This window comes from Apteryx mantelli, chromosome 15 (genome assembly GCF_036417845.1).
Source record: "Apteryx mantelli isolate bAptMan1 chromosome 15, bAptMan1.hap1, whole genome shotgun sequence".
NCBI classification, from domain to species: domain Eukaryota; kingdom Metazoa; phylum Chordata; class Aves; order Apterygiformes; family Apterygidae; genus Apteryx; species Apteryx mantelli.
The window spans coordinates 22219520-22233726 of record NC_089992.1 but is presented as its reverse complement, the minus strand read 5'-3'; the positions used below and the strand labels follow the sequence as shown (position 1 = coordinate 22233726).

The 14207-nt window shown below is 37.3% G+C and overlaps 1 protein-coding gene across 4 annotated transcripts in view; it reads left to right on the top strand.

Moving 5' to 3' along the window:
• The window catches only part of SCAPER (S-phase cyclin A associated protein in the ER), a 197943-nt gene that overhangs the window by 148313 nt on the left and 35423 nt on the right, over nucleotides 1-14207 (top strand). For all 4 annotated transcript variants that reach the window (XM_067305181.1, XM_067305183.1, XM_067305185.1 and 1 more), the window contains exons 26-27: nucleotides 5034-5263; nucleotides 13532-13687. In XM_067305181.1, coding sequence (XP_067161282.1) covers nucleotides 5034-5263; nucleotides 13532-13687 — 386 coding nt within the window. The remainder of the gene's footprint in view (nucleotides 1-5033; nucleotides 5264-13531; nucleotides 13688-14207) is intronic.

Genomic DNA, 14207 nt, shown 5'->3' with positions numbered 1-14207 from the left:
TACTCATTAAGAATTACGAATTGAGACGTTTTTATTGTTCCATTTTTTCATTCACCTATATATGCAAAATTACATGGATTCTTTTTTACTTTATTTTCAAACTGCAGACTACATAGAATTATAAATCACTGTCTCAAGACAGAATCGCTGCTAAGCACTTCGTTTATTCATACGCGTTGTTAATTTTCTGCACGTAAATTCTTTTTTGGATTGTTTTTCTTTCTGCTTAAGATTAATTGCTAAAGGCCAGAATCAGATTGTTTTTATTCCAGTACATAGATAACTTCATATAAACACGTTACATGTAGGCCTGACCTCAGAATTAAAAAGCAGTCAGAGTGGTGTAAAAAGTCTGACCAGCCTCTTTCCAGCAGTCTGACTTTCCCGAGTTAATTGCCATTTATATCCTTGGGGCAGATTTTAAAATTTTAATTGGAATACTGTATGAGTTGTTTTTTAAGGCCATCTTTAAATGCATAATATCTGAAAATTCTAAATAAAACATCATTAGTGAACATACGAATATGTGAAATGAACATTGCAGTGTAAGTAGAGATCAAACATCTAAAAATGAATTGCTCATTACATTTTTCTTCTCCAAAATCCAGTGCTTAAATGTGGGGTCTGTATTATTAACAAATGGCCTTTGAACTATTACTCATAAAGTACAATGGATTTGATTGGGTTTAAGCTATTCTGGATATCCAGAGCCGTTGAAGTAGTTTTTCTCCCCCATTTATTCCCTGGAATGTGCTGCCATCTAATTTGAATGCAGTACTGCTTAAATGTGACAGTCTATGTCCTGTGCTGTTTGCTGGTTTCTTAACCATCTGTGGTCACTTTTTTGGATCTCCTGTACCACAGTAGTGAAGGCAGCTGCATATTCGTTTGCATTGATGATGGCGAATTGTAAACGCATAGTCACTTAGGTGCTTCTCAGCTGGTTTGGTCCATTTTGAAATTACATTCCCTTTAATTTTCAATCTCCGTAGTGCTCAGCCCTTGTGACAGTGTTACGGGAGATGCCCAGCTGGAAGATTTTACAAGATGTGGATAAGGGGAAAGAGTATAGCCATTTGCAGGAGATGTCCACATGAAAATATTAGAGTCATCTGCAGGGTGTTGTCAATACTCCTAGTCCATAATAATTCAACTGTGTGGAGAGGGTCTACCCTCAGGTCACTCTCCCAGTGCCAGAGTTGCTTAAAAAACCTGCCCTCTCTCTGGTTTCCATTCTGGTTGGGAACCTGAAGACCTGCAACTGAAAGTATCAAGGTTGGTGGAAAAGTACTTCAGGTGGCTGTCAGCTCTGTGAATCAGGCCATTGCCAATGTCATCCAAAGGCGTCACTCAATGGTGGCAATGTAAAAAAGCACAAAAAGTTAATGTCCTTTTCTTTCTTTTTAGTACAGTAACTTTAAAAAGGCCAAAAACTTATTTTTTGTAGCTTTGCTCTCCAGTAGGAAGCCAGTATGTTAATCCTGTAGAAAATGTTGAAGTAGGGCTAGGATAGAAGAAATAATGATGTGCTTTTTAAGTACTTTGAAATAGGGAGTTTAAAAAGTAGAAGCTATATCTGCACCATCTTAAGCTTCTAGACTATGCAGGCAGCTTCCATTTCTTTAGCTCATTAGTTATTATGTAGGAAGTCAGACATCTGATAGACTCTGTTTAAAAATGTACATTTTCCAGAATGTTTTTGAGGCAAGCCCAGTGACTTAGCATGCAGAAAGCACAAAAACACCACTGTCTGTGGATGAAGAATACAGTGTAATTGGCCTAATGAACAGAAAAGGGAACACTGTAGAAAGCTTTGAAGAACTTTCCATTTAGGTTTAACAACTCAATATTTAAAATGGTCCATGGCTGGGAAGGATTCTCTCTTTATGAGGAAACTGAAAACATAAATGAGTTTTCAGTTATAGAGCTTTACTTGTTAATGGGAAACTATTTTTTTTCTGTTAACACACAAAAAAAATGTAAATTATGCACTGATATACAGCTGTAGTTGTGGTGACACGAGTCAGTAGGAGTTACATTCTCAACTGTATTAGAAGTGTGCCTAAGTGCTTTACTGGACTGGAGCCATATATTTCAGCATCTTGCAGGATTAAATCCTAGATGCTGGGCACAGCTGAAGAGTTTAGGGCAGCTCTGCCCAAGCGAGGGATTCCCTACGCAAGGGGAATTCTCTGCTGAATGGTTTACAGAGGCTGCATCATGGCTGAGAATCTGGTCATCAGCACCTTTTTGTTCAAGAACTGATCTAAAGAAAGTAGGAGTCGGGATTTGGCCCAGCATAGGCAGTCACCATAAACATTAAAATAGCATTGAGATGTTGCGTGAGTTGAATAGTTGAGCACTGGCTGTATTTTCTCCTGTTTTTCTCAGTGTTTTAGAAACACTTTATATCAATTACTTGACAAGTCAATTTAAGTATGTAATTGTGCCTGTCAATTTGTCAGCTAAACTATTAAACCTGTGTTTAGAAATAAAAATGTGGAATGTTTTAACATTACTTATTCATAGCCTATGTTCAACAAGCAGCAGTTTTTCTTCATATAATTAACGTATAATCAACACAAAAATCAAAACTGGAAGGCTTTCATAATTATGCTATTAAATCTTAAGATTTCTTATCCCCTTGCTTGGTATAATAATCAACAAGCAAAGTAATACATCATTTTGCAAGCATCCCAATTAATTTTGAACATAAATCTTAACACATTTTCACACTATCCAATTAATTATTTCTTCCATAAAAGAGCTGATCTTTCATGACTCATTGAATTCACATAAATAGAAGATATTCAGCATAGCAATGAGTTCAAATTTACCCATTTTAAGTAAAAAGCTATTTGCTTCAATGTCCTATCTGACATACGCAGTGTAAAAAAAAAAAAAATTCTCTCTCACTTTATTTTAACATACACTTTCCCCAATAATCAAATCAGAAAAATCAGTTTTGCAATAAAGTTTTAATTGTATTAATACCAGATCTATTTATTTTAGAAAGTAGGAAGACAACTTTATATTAAAGCATGAACTTGTGTAACTAAGGGCTCTATACTTAGAAAGTATAGCCCCCAAACGTATATTCAACTAGAAGAAAAAAATACACATCCTCTGATTATAATAGCAGATGGAATGCTGTAATACAAAATATTACTAAATCTTTTAAGAAATAGGTTGTATATCATTTTGTTATCTTAAGTGAAAAAGAAATGAGTAGCATTTGTTAGTAAATTTTAAAATTTGGTGTTCCTAACACAAAGTTGCCACATTACATTGATTTATATATTATAAAGCATAATCCATCTATTTCGCTAGGCAATTAGAACCATTAGGCGTGAATTATTTTAGTCAACATAAGTTACTGGAGCAACATAATATTATTTTTCCTATTGAACCTGAGTAAGCAGCTAAAGACTTCTCACTTGCTCACTTGGCTCATCACCAGAAGCAGACTATTACAATGAGTTTTAAGTACCAACACCAGGCTCGGAGCTAATGAATAATAAAGAAATGTGCATGTTGTTCTTTGTCACCAAGTGTTACCAAATCCCTCCTGATACCTATACAGGGAGGAACAATACTCTGTGACCTCACTTACTTACCAAGTATAAATGATTTTAACTTGGAATGAAAATAAAATTTCAGCCAATATTGATCACTGGTCACAGTGCTGAAAGTTTCAAGCTGTCTTATAAAATTGCCTCCACAGAAGCCTAATAGTATGTAGAGTCCAGCACTGTTAAGCGTAGTGAATTTAGCTAGCAGCTACATTTCTTGATCCATCTACGCTGCCAATATTTTGTCTGTAAAACTGGGTATCTTCTATACACACACTTCACTTACTCTTCTGGCAGTTTCTCCCTGATCATAATAGGAACTTCACCTGGTCGTCCTTCATAGCTGGCTTAGAACTGTGTGCTACCCTCTTTGTTTACCTCAACAGTTAATAAAATTTGTTTTGAATCAAATTATACAGAAGCTAAGGAGCACAACTGGATTCTTCCTTGTAGACTGGAAAAATTTTGCATTCCCCACCATACTTTGTCACTGTTACCAGATGAAGCCTCCTATGGCCTTGCCATGGGTTGTCTATGTCTACTGTTCAGATATTTCAGTATACTATTTCCTAAGGGCAAAGTAGTACTGTTGTTTGTTTGTTTGTTTTGCTTTAGTTTCTGTAATTCTTCTAAAATTAAAATTCCGCTCAAAATACTTTGAAAGGATCCATAGATTCTTACTTTGGGATAATATTTCTGTAATTGCTTATGTCCCTTTTTTTGCTATTGAGGAGAAAGTCCATAGGGGATTAGACCTTACTGCAAAGATCATTCCCATGGCCTACAAAGTATATTGCCTTTTTCTTTGAAGAGCCACAGCTGTACCTGCTGTATCACAAGAACTTAGGCCTTTCAAAATACTCATTTTTGCAGGATTGGTCTTCTTGAACGCAACTGTTGAGTAGCCTCTGACACTATGTCGTGTTTTTCCAAAGTCAAGCAGGGGATTACCCCACAACCGTAAAGGCTGTTCTTTCCATGGCAAATAGCTATCTTTCCTCTGTATTGTTGAAGACTTTGTGTATCCTAGAGATTTAATTTATCTTTGTGATAACACAATGTAGCAATCAAAATGAACCATCTTATTAGTTTTTTTATTCCCAGTCAAGTTTAAAAGGTAATTTTTGCTAGTGACTTACCAAAAATCCTGCATATACATAAGAACAGCACAATCATAATAATGAAATACTTTGCTACTGTAAGGTTTCCTTCAGTTCTCATACACTAAATTCCATTTTGACTTGTTTTATTTATTTTAAATTTTATTATCTGCATAGGGGAATATAAACCCCTTTTTGGTGCCAGAAATACTTTAATGTTCATATTCAGCACTGCTAGAATATGTTACTTCATTATTATTTTTTGGTTTACTCATATGCAGCTTTCTAAGTGTTCCTCTACAAATGTTGATTATTTTTACTGAATTACAGTTGTTTTTTTCTTCTTTTTTGCTTTACTTAGGTTAATGTTCCAGATGACCATAATGCCACTTCAGGCAGAAGTGCAAATAAGCAGGTATTTGAAGGTCTAACAACAGGACTTCTCAGGATAACTGCTGTGATTTTTGGATGTCTGATCTCCAGCTTCCCAGATAGACACAACCACTACAATACAATGAAGATAATGCAGGAAGCGAAAAGCAAATCCTCACAAGCTGAAGCCTTCAACAGCAGAGTCCAAGACTTAATCAGGTTAAAAAAAAATCATGAAACATATCTAAACTTTATCACAGGGAAAGAAAATTACAATGACTTAAGAAAGAAAAAAAATGCTTTAACTTAGTAAGGGTAGTATATGTGTATAATTGGAAGACAACTGGAATGCTATATTCTCCAAGTTGCTCTTCAGAAAACTGCAGACATAGAAATACAGAGAACTGAGAGGGTGATTTAATTTTGAACTTGATTTTTCAGTATTCACTTTAGAGAATGAACTATGTTTCTGTATTTATCTGTCTCTGGATTACTGAGCGTCTACAGCAGGTAAAATGCTTTGGTTTTATGTGACCTTCTGTAGATTCGTATTTATTTATATTAGCTTTCAGAAGTTGTTTATGCATCCAAATATATGGCCTGTCCAACTCATTCTGACCTGTGCTGCTGTTCTCTTTGCTCTTGACTCACACATTTTTAGTGAGTACTAGTAGCAAATATAACTCTAATAGTAGGCTTTTATCTAAACCATTAGATAAATATAGATAACCCTAATATTAATCTCTTCTATATGCAAAAAGTCATGCAACTCCATCTCTAGTTATTATCATTTATTCATAATTACCCATCTTACTGATGGCAAGTCTTACCCGTAAAGACCGAGGCGAAGAAGTCATTGAGTACTTTTGCCTTTTCCATGTCCTTTGTCACCAGGGCCCCTGCCCCATTTAGCAGCAGGCCCACGTTTTCCCTAGCCCTCCTTTTGCTGCATATGTGCTTGTAGAAGCTTTTCTTGTTGCCCTTCACGTCCCTCACCAGATTCAAGCCCAGATGGGCTTTGGCTTTCCTGACACCGTCCCTCCATGCTCAGGCAGTCTTGCTGTATTCCTTCTGGGTCACCTGTCCTGGCTTTCGCCATTCGTACACTGGCTTTTTACATTTGAGTTTTTGCAGGAACATTTATTTTATTATATGTAGTTCGTGGTTTGGTTTTGGTTTTCCTCCCACCACTTCCTATAATTTTGTATGTTTTTCTCAAATTTTAAGAGCCCAACACTGCTTATGTTTTAACAGAAGTTCATAGAATCCGATCTTATCTCTTTCTTTTGGGACAGATGTTTTATGGTGTTAGATTTTTGTCATTTATAGATCTTCTCATTTTTTAATTCTTCTGATGAAACTCTAGATCCTTCTCATATCATTTCCAGCCTTGGGGAATATGTGCGTCTTAGCATCTGTCTTTTTTGGAAACACTGGGGCAAATAGTACATTTAGTTTTTCAGTAAGGTCTACCTCTTCTGCCCTCCTTGACGAATTTTCTGCACTGACCTTTTGTTCTTTATCTTTGATTTATCTTAATCTATTATTATATCACTTTTATTTTCAGTTCTTATTTTTAAATACTTGTGCTGTTTTAGTATACTAATGTTTGTTCTTTTCAGAATTCTGGATAGACGATATTTTGTGCAATACCTTAGAGCTGGTTTCCATAATTTCCATATTTTCTCTAGTTCTCTGTGCCAGCTGTGTATGCACATTGCCTGTGTGATCCTGAATATCATACATGCATTCACATAAGCCAGTTATACAATATATAATCTTATAAAGATTATCCAGTACTTCCTATCAATCTGATTTCAGCTCTTATAATGTAGCTATTTTTTAATTGCAATTTTCCTTTCTAAGTATTTTTCTTGAGCAAAATTTCAGTCAAAATAACTTGGTAAGTTCTAACAGAGTAAAAGAAAATACATTGTTTTGCTCATCTTTTACTTGTGATATTCTAGTTCTGTGGTAAAAAGACTTGAAATGGGACAAGGAAACAATTTTTCTGACTTCTTGCTGCCCCCATGAGTATGAGTATTTACAAATTATTCAAAAATTAGCTTGGAAGTGCTAAGCAGAACCTTGATAAAGCATAGCAGCTTAATTTCTGAAGGATTCTGTCCACACTGGCCATATTCCAGTTGTGGACTGCCTAATTTGGAAAGGAATTTCCCATAGTTAAGCCTGGCAAGGTTTGTAGGTAGAGGAAGATATCTTTTATTAGATCAACAGTACCGCTGGAATGAGATTTTGGGTGCTACTTTCCAGGTACTCCTCAGATCACAGCTTTTCCTGTAGTTTTCATTTTGAGCTCCTAAGGAAGAGAGAGAGCTCATACATAACTGAGGAGACGGTGATTTTAAAACTACTGCATCTTTTATTGCCAAAGTGGGAAGGTAGGTAGTGGATGAGGCAGGGACTGTAAAAGGGAAAGGTGTAGTCTCTTCTTTGACAGCTGCACGCAGAGCTTGAGAATGGGATTCTTATCCTGCCCGTGACATAGCATTCCTATGCAATGCTGCACAAAATCACTTAAATGTTTTACACTTGCTCATTAATTTATGAGTCCTGACTTGAGAGCTGGATTTGATTTTCAGCAGTGCTGAGCACATTCAACACCAGGTCAGTGGGAGCTATACTTTCCAACATATGATGTGCTAGGTAATGCCAAATACTACTAAAAACAAGATCATAGGCCTCTCCAAATTTGAACACGCAAAATTAATGCATGCATCAATTGAATGGTTTGTGCTTCTGTTTCTTACATGGAATATTTGGATAATATCAACTCCTCAGTATACAGGGATGTTATGAATATAAAATATTTCATGATTGTGAAAGTTTACAGGCACACTAGTCATTAAATACTTTAGAAAAGTGAGTGAGAAAATTACTTTCTCTTGAAATCTCCTTTTTCTACAGCATGCAGTAAATGTGACAAGGACAAGATAATTTAGCAATGAATTACTGTGCACTGTGTGAGCGCTTCCCTACCTAGCCATGAGACAGGAGTCCTATGGAACAGAGAGTATGTGATCATGTAATTCATCATAATACCACAATGTTTACAAGAAAGAAGGAGTAAAATGTCTGAATGTCTGAGTGCTTGATGTGTGAAAAACTAACAATAGTCCTTTCATACAGGTTATGTGTGAGATTTTGCACGTCTGTGAATGTTTATTCTCTTTAGATCAGTCCATTTCCCATTACTAAGTCCTAAGGTATTTTCTCTTATTTGCAGCTTTTGTGTTATGCAGGAAAGTGAATAATTTTTGTTTCCTTCTTCTTTTTATATTTCAAAAACATTCTCTCTTCAATGTAATGTCAAGCTATTCTGTTTAATGAGAAATCTCATCTTCTGTCATAAACATTTACAGAGATAATATGTTTAGATGAAAACATAAAAATCCATAACACAGCTGATCATTTCCACAAGGCTGAACGCTCCTTTCTCATACTTACAGTTGATGATCCTACCCCAAAGAATTAGATTTCTTTTTCCTGTCCTTAATATATTGGGTAGCATGGCTACAAACACCTTAACAGGTCTTTTGCTAGCCAGCCACTTCATTTGTAAATCCAGATACAATATTTAACTCAATGACTTTTTATGGCATCAAATTCCACCAGTTGATAGTACCCATCTAAATACTCTTTTGTAATTATGCATAAAAATGTATAAGTTGTTTTGATCAAGTACTTTGTTACAGACTTTATGACTTTTTTGTTTCTGTATTTAATATATTCTAGATACCTGTAATTTCTCATTACTAAGATTATTTTAATAATAATCTTAAAAACTTCACAGAATAACAGAATAGTTGAGGTTGAAAGATAACCTTGGAGACTGTCTAGTCCAACCAGCCTCGTCTCACGCAGGGTCAGCTAGAGCAGCTTGCCCAGGACCATGTTCAGTCAGGGTTTGAATATCTCCAAGCATGGAGAGTCCACAAGTTCTCTGGGTAGCCTGTTCCAGTGTTCAACCATCCTCACAGTAAAAAAGGCGTTTTCTTGTGTTCAGATGAAATTTCCTCTGTTTCAGTTTGTGCCCAGAGCCACTTGTGCTGTCACTGGGTACCACTGAGAAGAATCTGGCTCCATCTTCTTTATACCCTCCCATCAGATATTTATACACCTCACTAAGATCCCCCCTGAGCCTTCTCCTCTCCAGGCTAAACAGTCCCAGGTGTCTCAACCTCTCTTCCATGAGAGATGTTCCAGCCCCTTAATCATCTTCATGGCCTTTTGTTGGACTCCCTCCAGTAGGTGCATGTTTCTCTTGTACTGGGGAGCCCAGTACTGGACACAGCACTCCAGGTGTGGCCTCCCTGGGGCTGAGTAGAGGGGAAGGATCACTTTCCTCAGCAATGCTCTATCTAATGCAGCCCAGGATGTCATTGGCCTTCTTTGCCCCAAGGGCACATTGCTGGCTCATGTTCAGCTTGGTATCCACCAGGACCCCCAGGTCCTTCTCTGCAGAGCTGCTCTCCAGCAGGTCAGCCCCCAGCCGGTACTGGTGCATGGGGTTATTCTTCCCCAGGTGCAGGACTCTGCACTTCCCTTTGTTGAACTTCATGAGGTCCCTCTCTGACCGTATATCCGACCTGTTGAGGTCCCTCTGAATGGCAGCGTAACCATCTGGCCTGTCAGCCACTTCTGCCAGCTTTGTATCATCTGCACGCTTGCTGAGGGTGCATTCGTTCCCTTCATCCAGGTCGTTAATGCAGATGTTAATTCAGGACCCAGTATGGACCCTGAGGGCACACTGTTAGTGCCTGGCCTCCAGCTGGACTTTGTGCTGCTGATCGCAGCCCATCCCTCCATGCTTGGACAGTCTCGCTGCATTCCTCCTGGGTCACCTGTCCTGCTTCCACCTCTTGAATGCTTCCTGTCTATGTTTGAGTTTAGTCAGGGTTCTTTTCTGTACACATGAGTGGATATTCAGAATACGTATCTTAGACTGCCTATATGCTCTGTCATGATACCAAATGTATAGCAGCTTTACAGGCTTCTGGTGATACTCAGCCTCCAGAAAAGAAACAAGCCCACAGCAACTTCAGGTGAAACTGGAACCCTCTTAGTCACTGAATGTGCAGTATATATTTGTCACTGAATTCACGGTTAACCCAGCTGTTTCATTCTTTTTCTGTTTTAATCGTATTTTTTGTTGTGTGTTTTGAGTTTTGCTGGTTTTTTTTTTAAAGCAATTAAGCAATATAGGCACTATAAAGCTAAAGAAGAATCCCTCTCCTTGTCATTCTTAGTGCCCTTTAAATAAAGTAAGCAAAACATATTTATCCAGCAATGCGTTCATTCTGCTTAAATTGTATAGTTTCACTAATAAATGGTATAGGTAGTCATCAAAAAATTTTCAGCACCTGAAGAAATGGAAGGCTGATGATCTGCTACCAAAAATGTGGCACAGGGAGCGTCGGTCACCAAGCTGAACTGTTTGTTGTATTACTTCTTTGTCTTAAGCTGTGCTGAAACTTGCACACCTAGTTATCTTCAGACTTTAAAAAAGTCTGGTATGATGTTGTTGGATACAAAAAAGACAGCTGGAGGAGGAAAGCAAAACAAATAGTTGTCATAGATACCAGTGACCTCTAAAACTTTATTGTTCTCGGGTAACCCACCTCCTCCCCAAACAGGTTTGGAAAGAGTGTGAAATTTCAGGCTGTTGTACTCTCCCCATTTATGAATGGGAGGGTGGGAGGTCTGCTTATTGATATTTGTGCTGAATGGACATTTGACACTGACTGCGCCAAGTGCAGGCATACCCTGAAGCTAAGGAGATACATGAGAATCCACCTAGGTCCTTCGCCTGAGGCACTTGAAGGGATCTGGTTATAAATGGAGAATGAAAGACACGATGACAAGGTAATAGTGCAATTAGGAAAAAAGAGAGAGGGCATTTTAAACTAGTCAAAAACAGACAAATTATATTATTAATGAGAATCTTTCACCTCCAGGTCATTGTATCATGTGTCCTTGCAGAGTTGATTAAATAAGAGTTTTAGGAAGGTTGGGGAAGAAAGAGGATAGTTGAAATAATTTTTTTTTTTTCTATTTGGAAAAATTAGACCTGATGCATAAACAACAACTATCTAGTCATCATCAGGGTAGCAAAGGGTAGCCAGATCACTGCAATTTTGCTACTGCTGTTAAAATATCTAAGAGATGAAGGGAATAGATTAGAGAGCTTTGACGTTCCCTTCGTCTGTATGTGCAATTCCGTAGGGAAGTTTCTGCTCGTTACTCCTGGGAATAGTCCCAATAGATTCAAAATTCTCATCTGTTTCTTCTTTGCCAAAAGACCAGCCATTTCTACCACTCTGTATCCAGGCATGGGTGTAAAGGAAGGTGGACAATGAACAAGTTTTGTGGATGTCAGTCGGATAGTGGAGATGTTCCTCATCTATCATTTTATTTCCTCTCCTGTTCTTACTTTCCTCTCCTACTCCACAGAGATTTCTAGTGTTCAGCACTCCTCTGTGACTGTGATATATCTAACTCTGTTCCTGGAATTATCTGCCTGTACTGGCAAGCTTGTTTATCACCTGTATGATTAGGTGGATTTCTTAGATCAAAATCTGCAAGAAACCTAATGCTGGTAGCCTTTCATGTTACTAAATAGAAGAGTCAAACAAACCAAGCTTACCTAAGCAATCGGTGTGTAACTAATAATCTTTATGTGTCTTCAAGTGTTTTTAACAGCTAGACTTCAGCAGTTTTAAAAAGCCTTTCATCTGACTGCAGTCAGATTTCTTGCTTTGTACTCGGTGTGTTTTTATTCTTAATTACTTTCATTTCTCCCAATAGCTTTGTGTCAGAAGGGTAGACTTTGGCAGAAATTCTAGCTTCTAGCCCTGAGGAGATATTAATCTCTGAGCAGCAACACTGTCTGAAAAATTACCAAATCTTAGGAGTCCCTGGTTTTCCAAAATTGGACTGTAAGATATTTGTGGGAATAGTTATTTTTCATAAATATTTGTACAGCTCCTAGGGACAAGCATTATCTAATCAAGATTTTTTATTTATGATAAACATTATTATTTACTATGTATATTGTTCCATACCTTGGTCAAATCAGTGTGGACGTGACATTATGGAAACATATAGCCAGTGATGTCCCCATCTCAAGGAGCTTACACCCTGATAGGCAGTCTCTAATAGATGGTTTTGACTAACAAGTAGGCAGAAGACCTGGTAGGGTGGAGTTATATTAATAATAGGTTGGCTTTTATAGACTATCAGTGTGAAAACAGTGAATCAGTTGATGGTGTCTGCAAGGCATCTTAGTTGCCCATGTCTGTTTAATCAGGTGGTGGTCAAAGAATATAATAGCAGTTTTTCTGATTTTTGACAAGACTTTTTTCCCATTTGATATGGGTGGAGTGGAAAAAAGTACAAAGAAACTCAGAAGGGAAAGAGGAGGAGGTGATTGAAGCTGGAATATTTGTCTCCCCAGAGAAAGTTGATCTCATACAAGTCAGCAGAATGAACAGCTGAGCAGGAGTGAAGTCTGAGAAGTTGAATGTTTGTGGTAGAGAAGGGAAAATGCATGAAGTTAGGTGACATGGAAGAAAAATGATCTGCGTGCATGGTACTGAATGGATTTGAGAGAGGTTAAGGATTAGTACCTGCAGTCAAAAGGGCAGGACAATAATGATCAAAGGGTGAAAGAACTTGGTGTGGACAGACAGATCTTTGTGTTAATGTACAAGGACAAACCGCAAAATTTTTGACCTACGTTTCCAAGCTACTGGAAGTTTGAAGTGGAAGCTTCAGCCATGGGGAGAATGGCGATCTGATCTACTCCGATAATAAAAAAAGAAAGAGGAGGCTTTTTGGTTTAAAAAATAATAAGAAGAATAAAGTCACTATCATGTTTTTCTCTGCACTGAGTTTTGGTTGAGCCACTGAGGAGGCTTTCTGATCCTGCCTGATAGCTGAAGGTTGTTACCTGCATGTTCTGTTAGTCTCTTAACTGTTGCTGATGTTTTGAAAAGAAAAGAAAAAAAGATGGGCAGTGGTTACTATGATATACGTATTGCAATAAAACGTTATCTGGATAACATCATTGTCTTTGTGAATTAGTGTGTTCTAGGAAGTTTGTCTCTTCATGCTAAAAAGAAGTCATGCTGTTGCAGAACTACCAAGATTATTATAAATCATTTAACTATGGCAAAATTCCATTGTCCTTCTAGGAGTATGGTAAAATAAACATTTACATTCATCTTTCTTGAATGACATAATACAAATTATCCTACAACAGGCAGATCTCTTAACAAAAACTACTGATAGTTACAGGGAGCCAGATCTGAAGTTACTGTAGTTTGAACTGTTTTGCTGAATGCTTTTAGAGTGTTTAAATAATCATAACCTGCATTTTGTATAGTTTGATAGTAGTGAAGTAGAAATTACTTTATCAGAACTGGAATGGGACTATTTTTAATGCCATTTTTCATCCATTTCTAGCTATGTGGTGAACATAGGATTGATAGACAAGTTGTGTTGCTGTTTCCTCTCCGTTCAAGGGCCTGTTGATGAGAATCCCAAAATAGCCACGTTTCTGCAAAATGCCACAGCAGTGTTGCACGGAATATGTCAACTATGTTTTGCTGTCAATGGAAGGTAGGTGCACTTAGTCCGTCATCTCTAGTATGTTCAGCAGGCAGCAAACTTTGTAACTACCTGCAAACGTTGCATATGTGGAAGTAAGCTTTCCAAATAGATTAGAAACCAGAACTGTTCTTAGTCACACAATAAGAACTGGTAAAGAAACAGTGCAGGAAATCCACTCTGCTCACCCTTTCACTATTGAGCTGTAATTAGTTACCTGCACCGAGTGTTGATTCTTGTAAATCATTTATCAGAATTGCAAACTTTATCTCTCTTACTCATCATTATAGAGAGGGTTTTATCACTAGTAATTTTAAGTGTCCAGTCCTAAGGACTTCAAGAAGTATTTTATTATCAACTAAAATCAACTCTTAATTGATTTGTCTCTTGAGTAGCCTAACTCAGCTTTTGTTCTTTAAAATACTGCTGTCAATAAGGGAATTATATTTTTTGTAAAGAAAAGTATTATTAGATTTGCCAGGGAATTTTCTAATACAAAATGTTCATTCATCTTAACCTAAGATCTATTTTG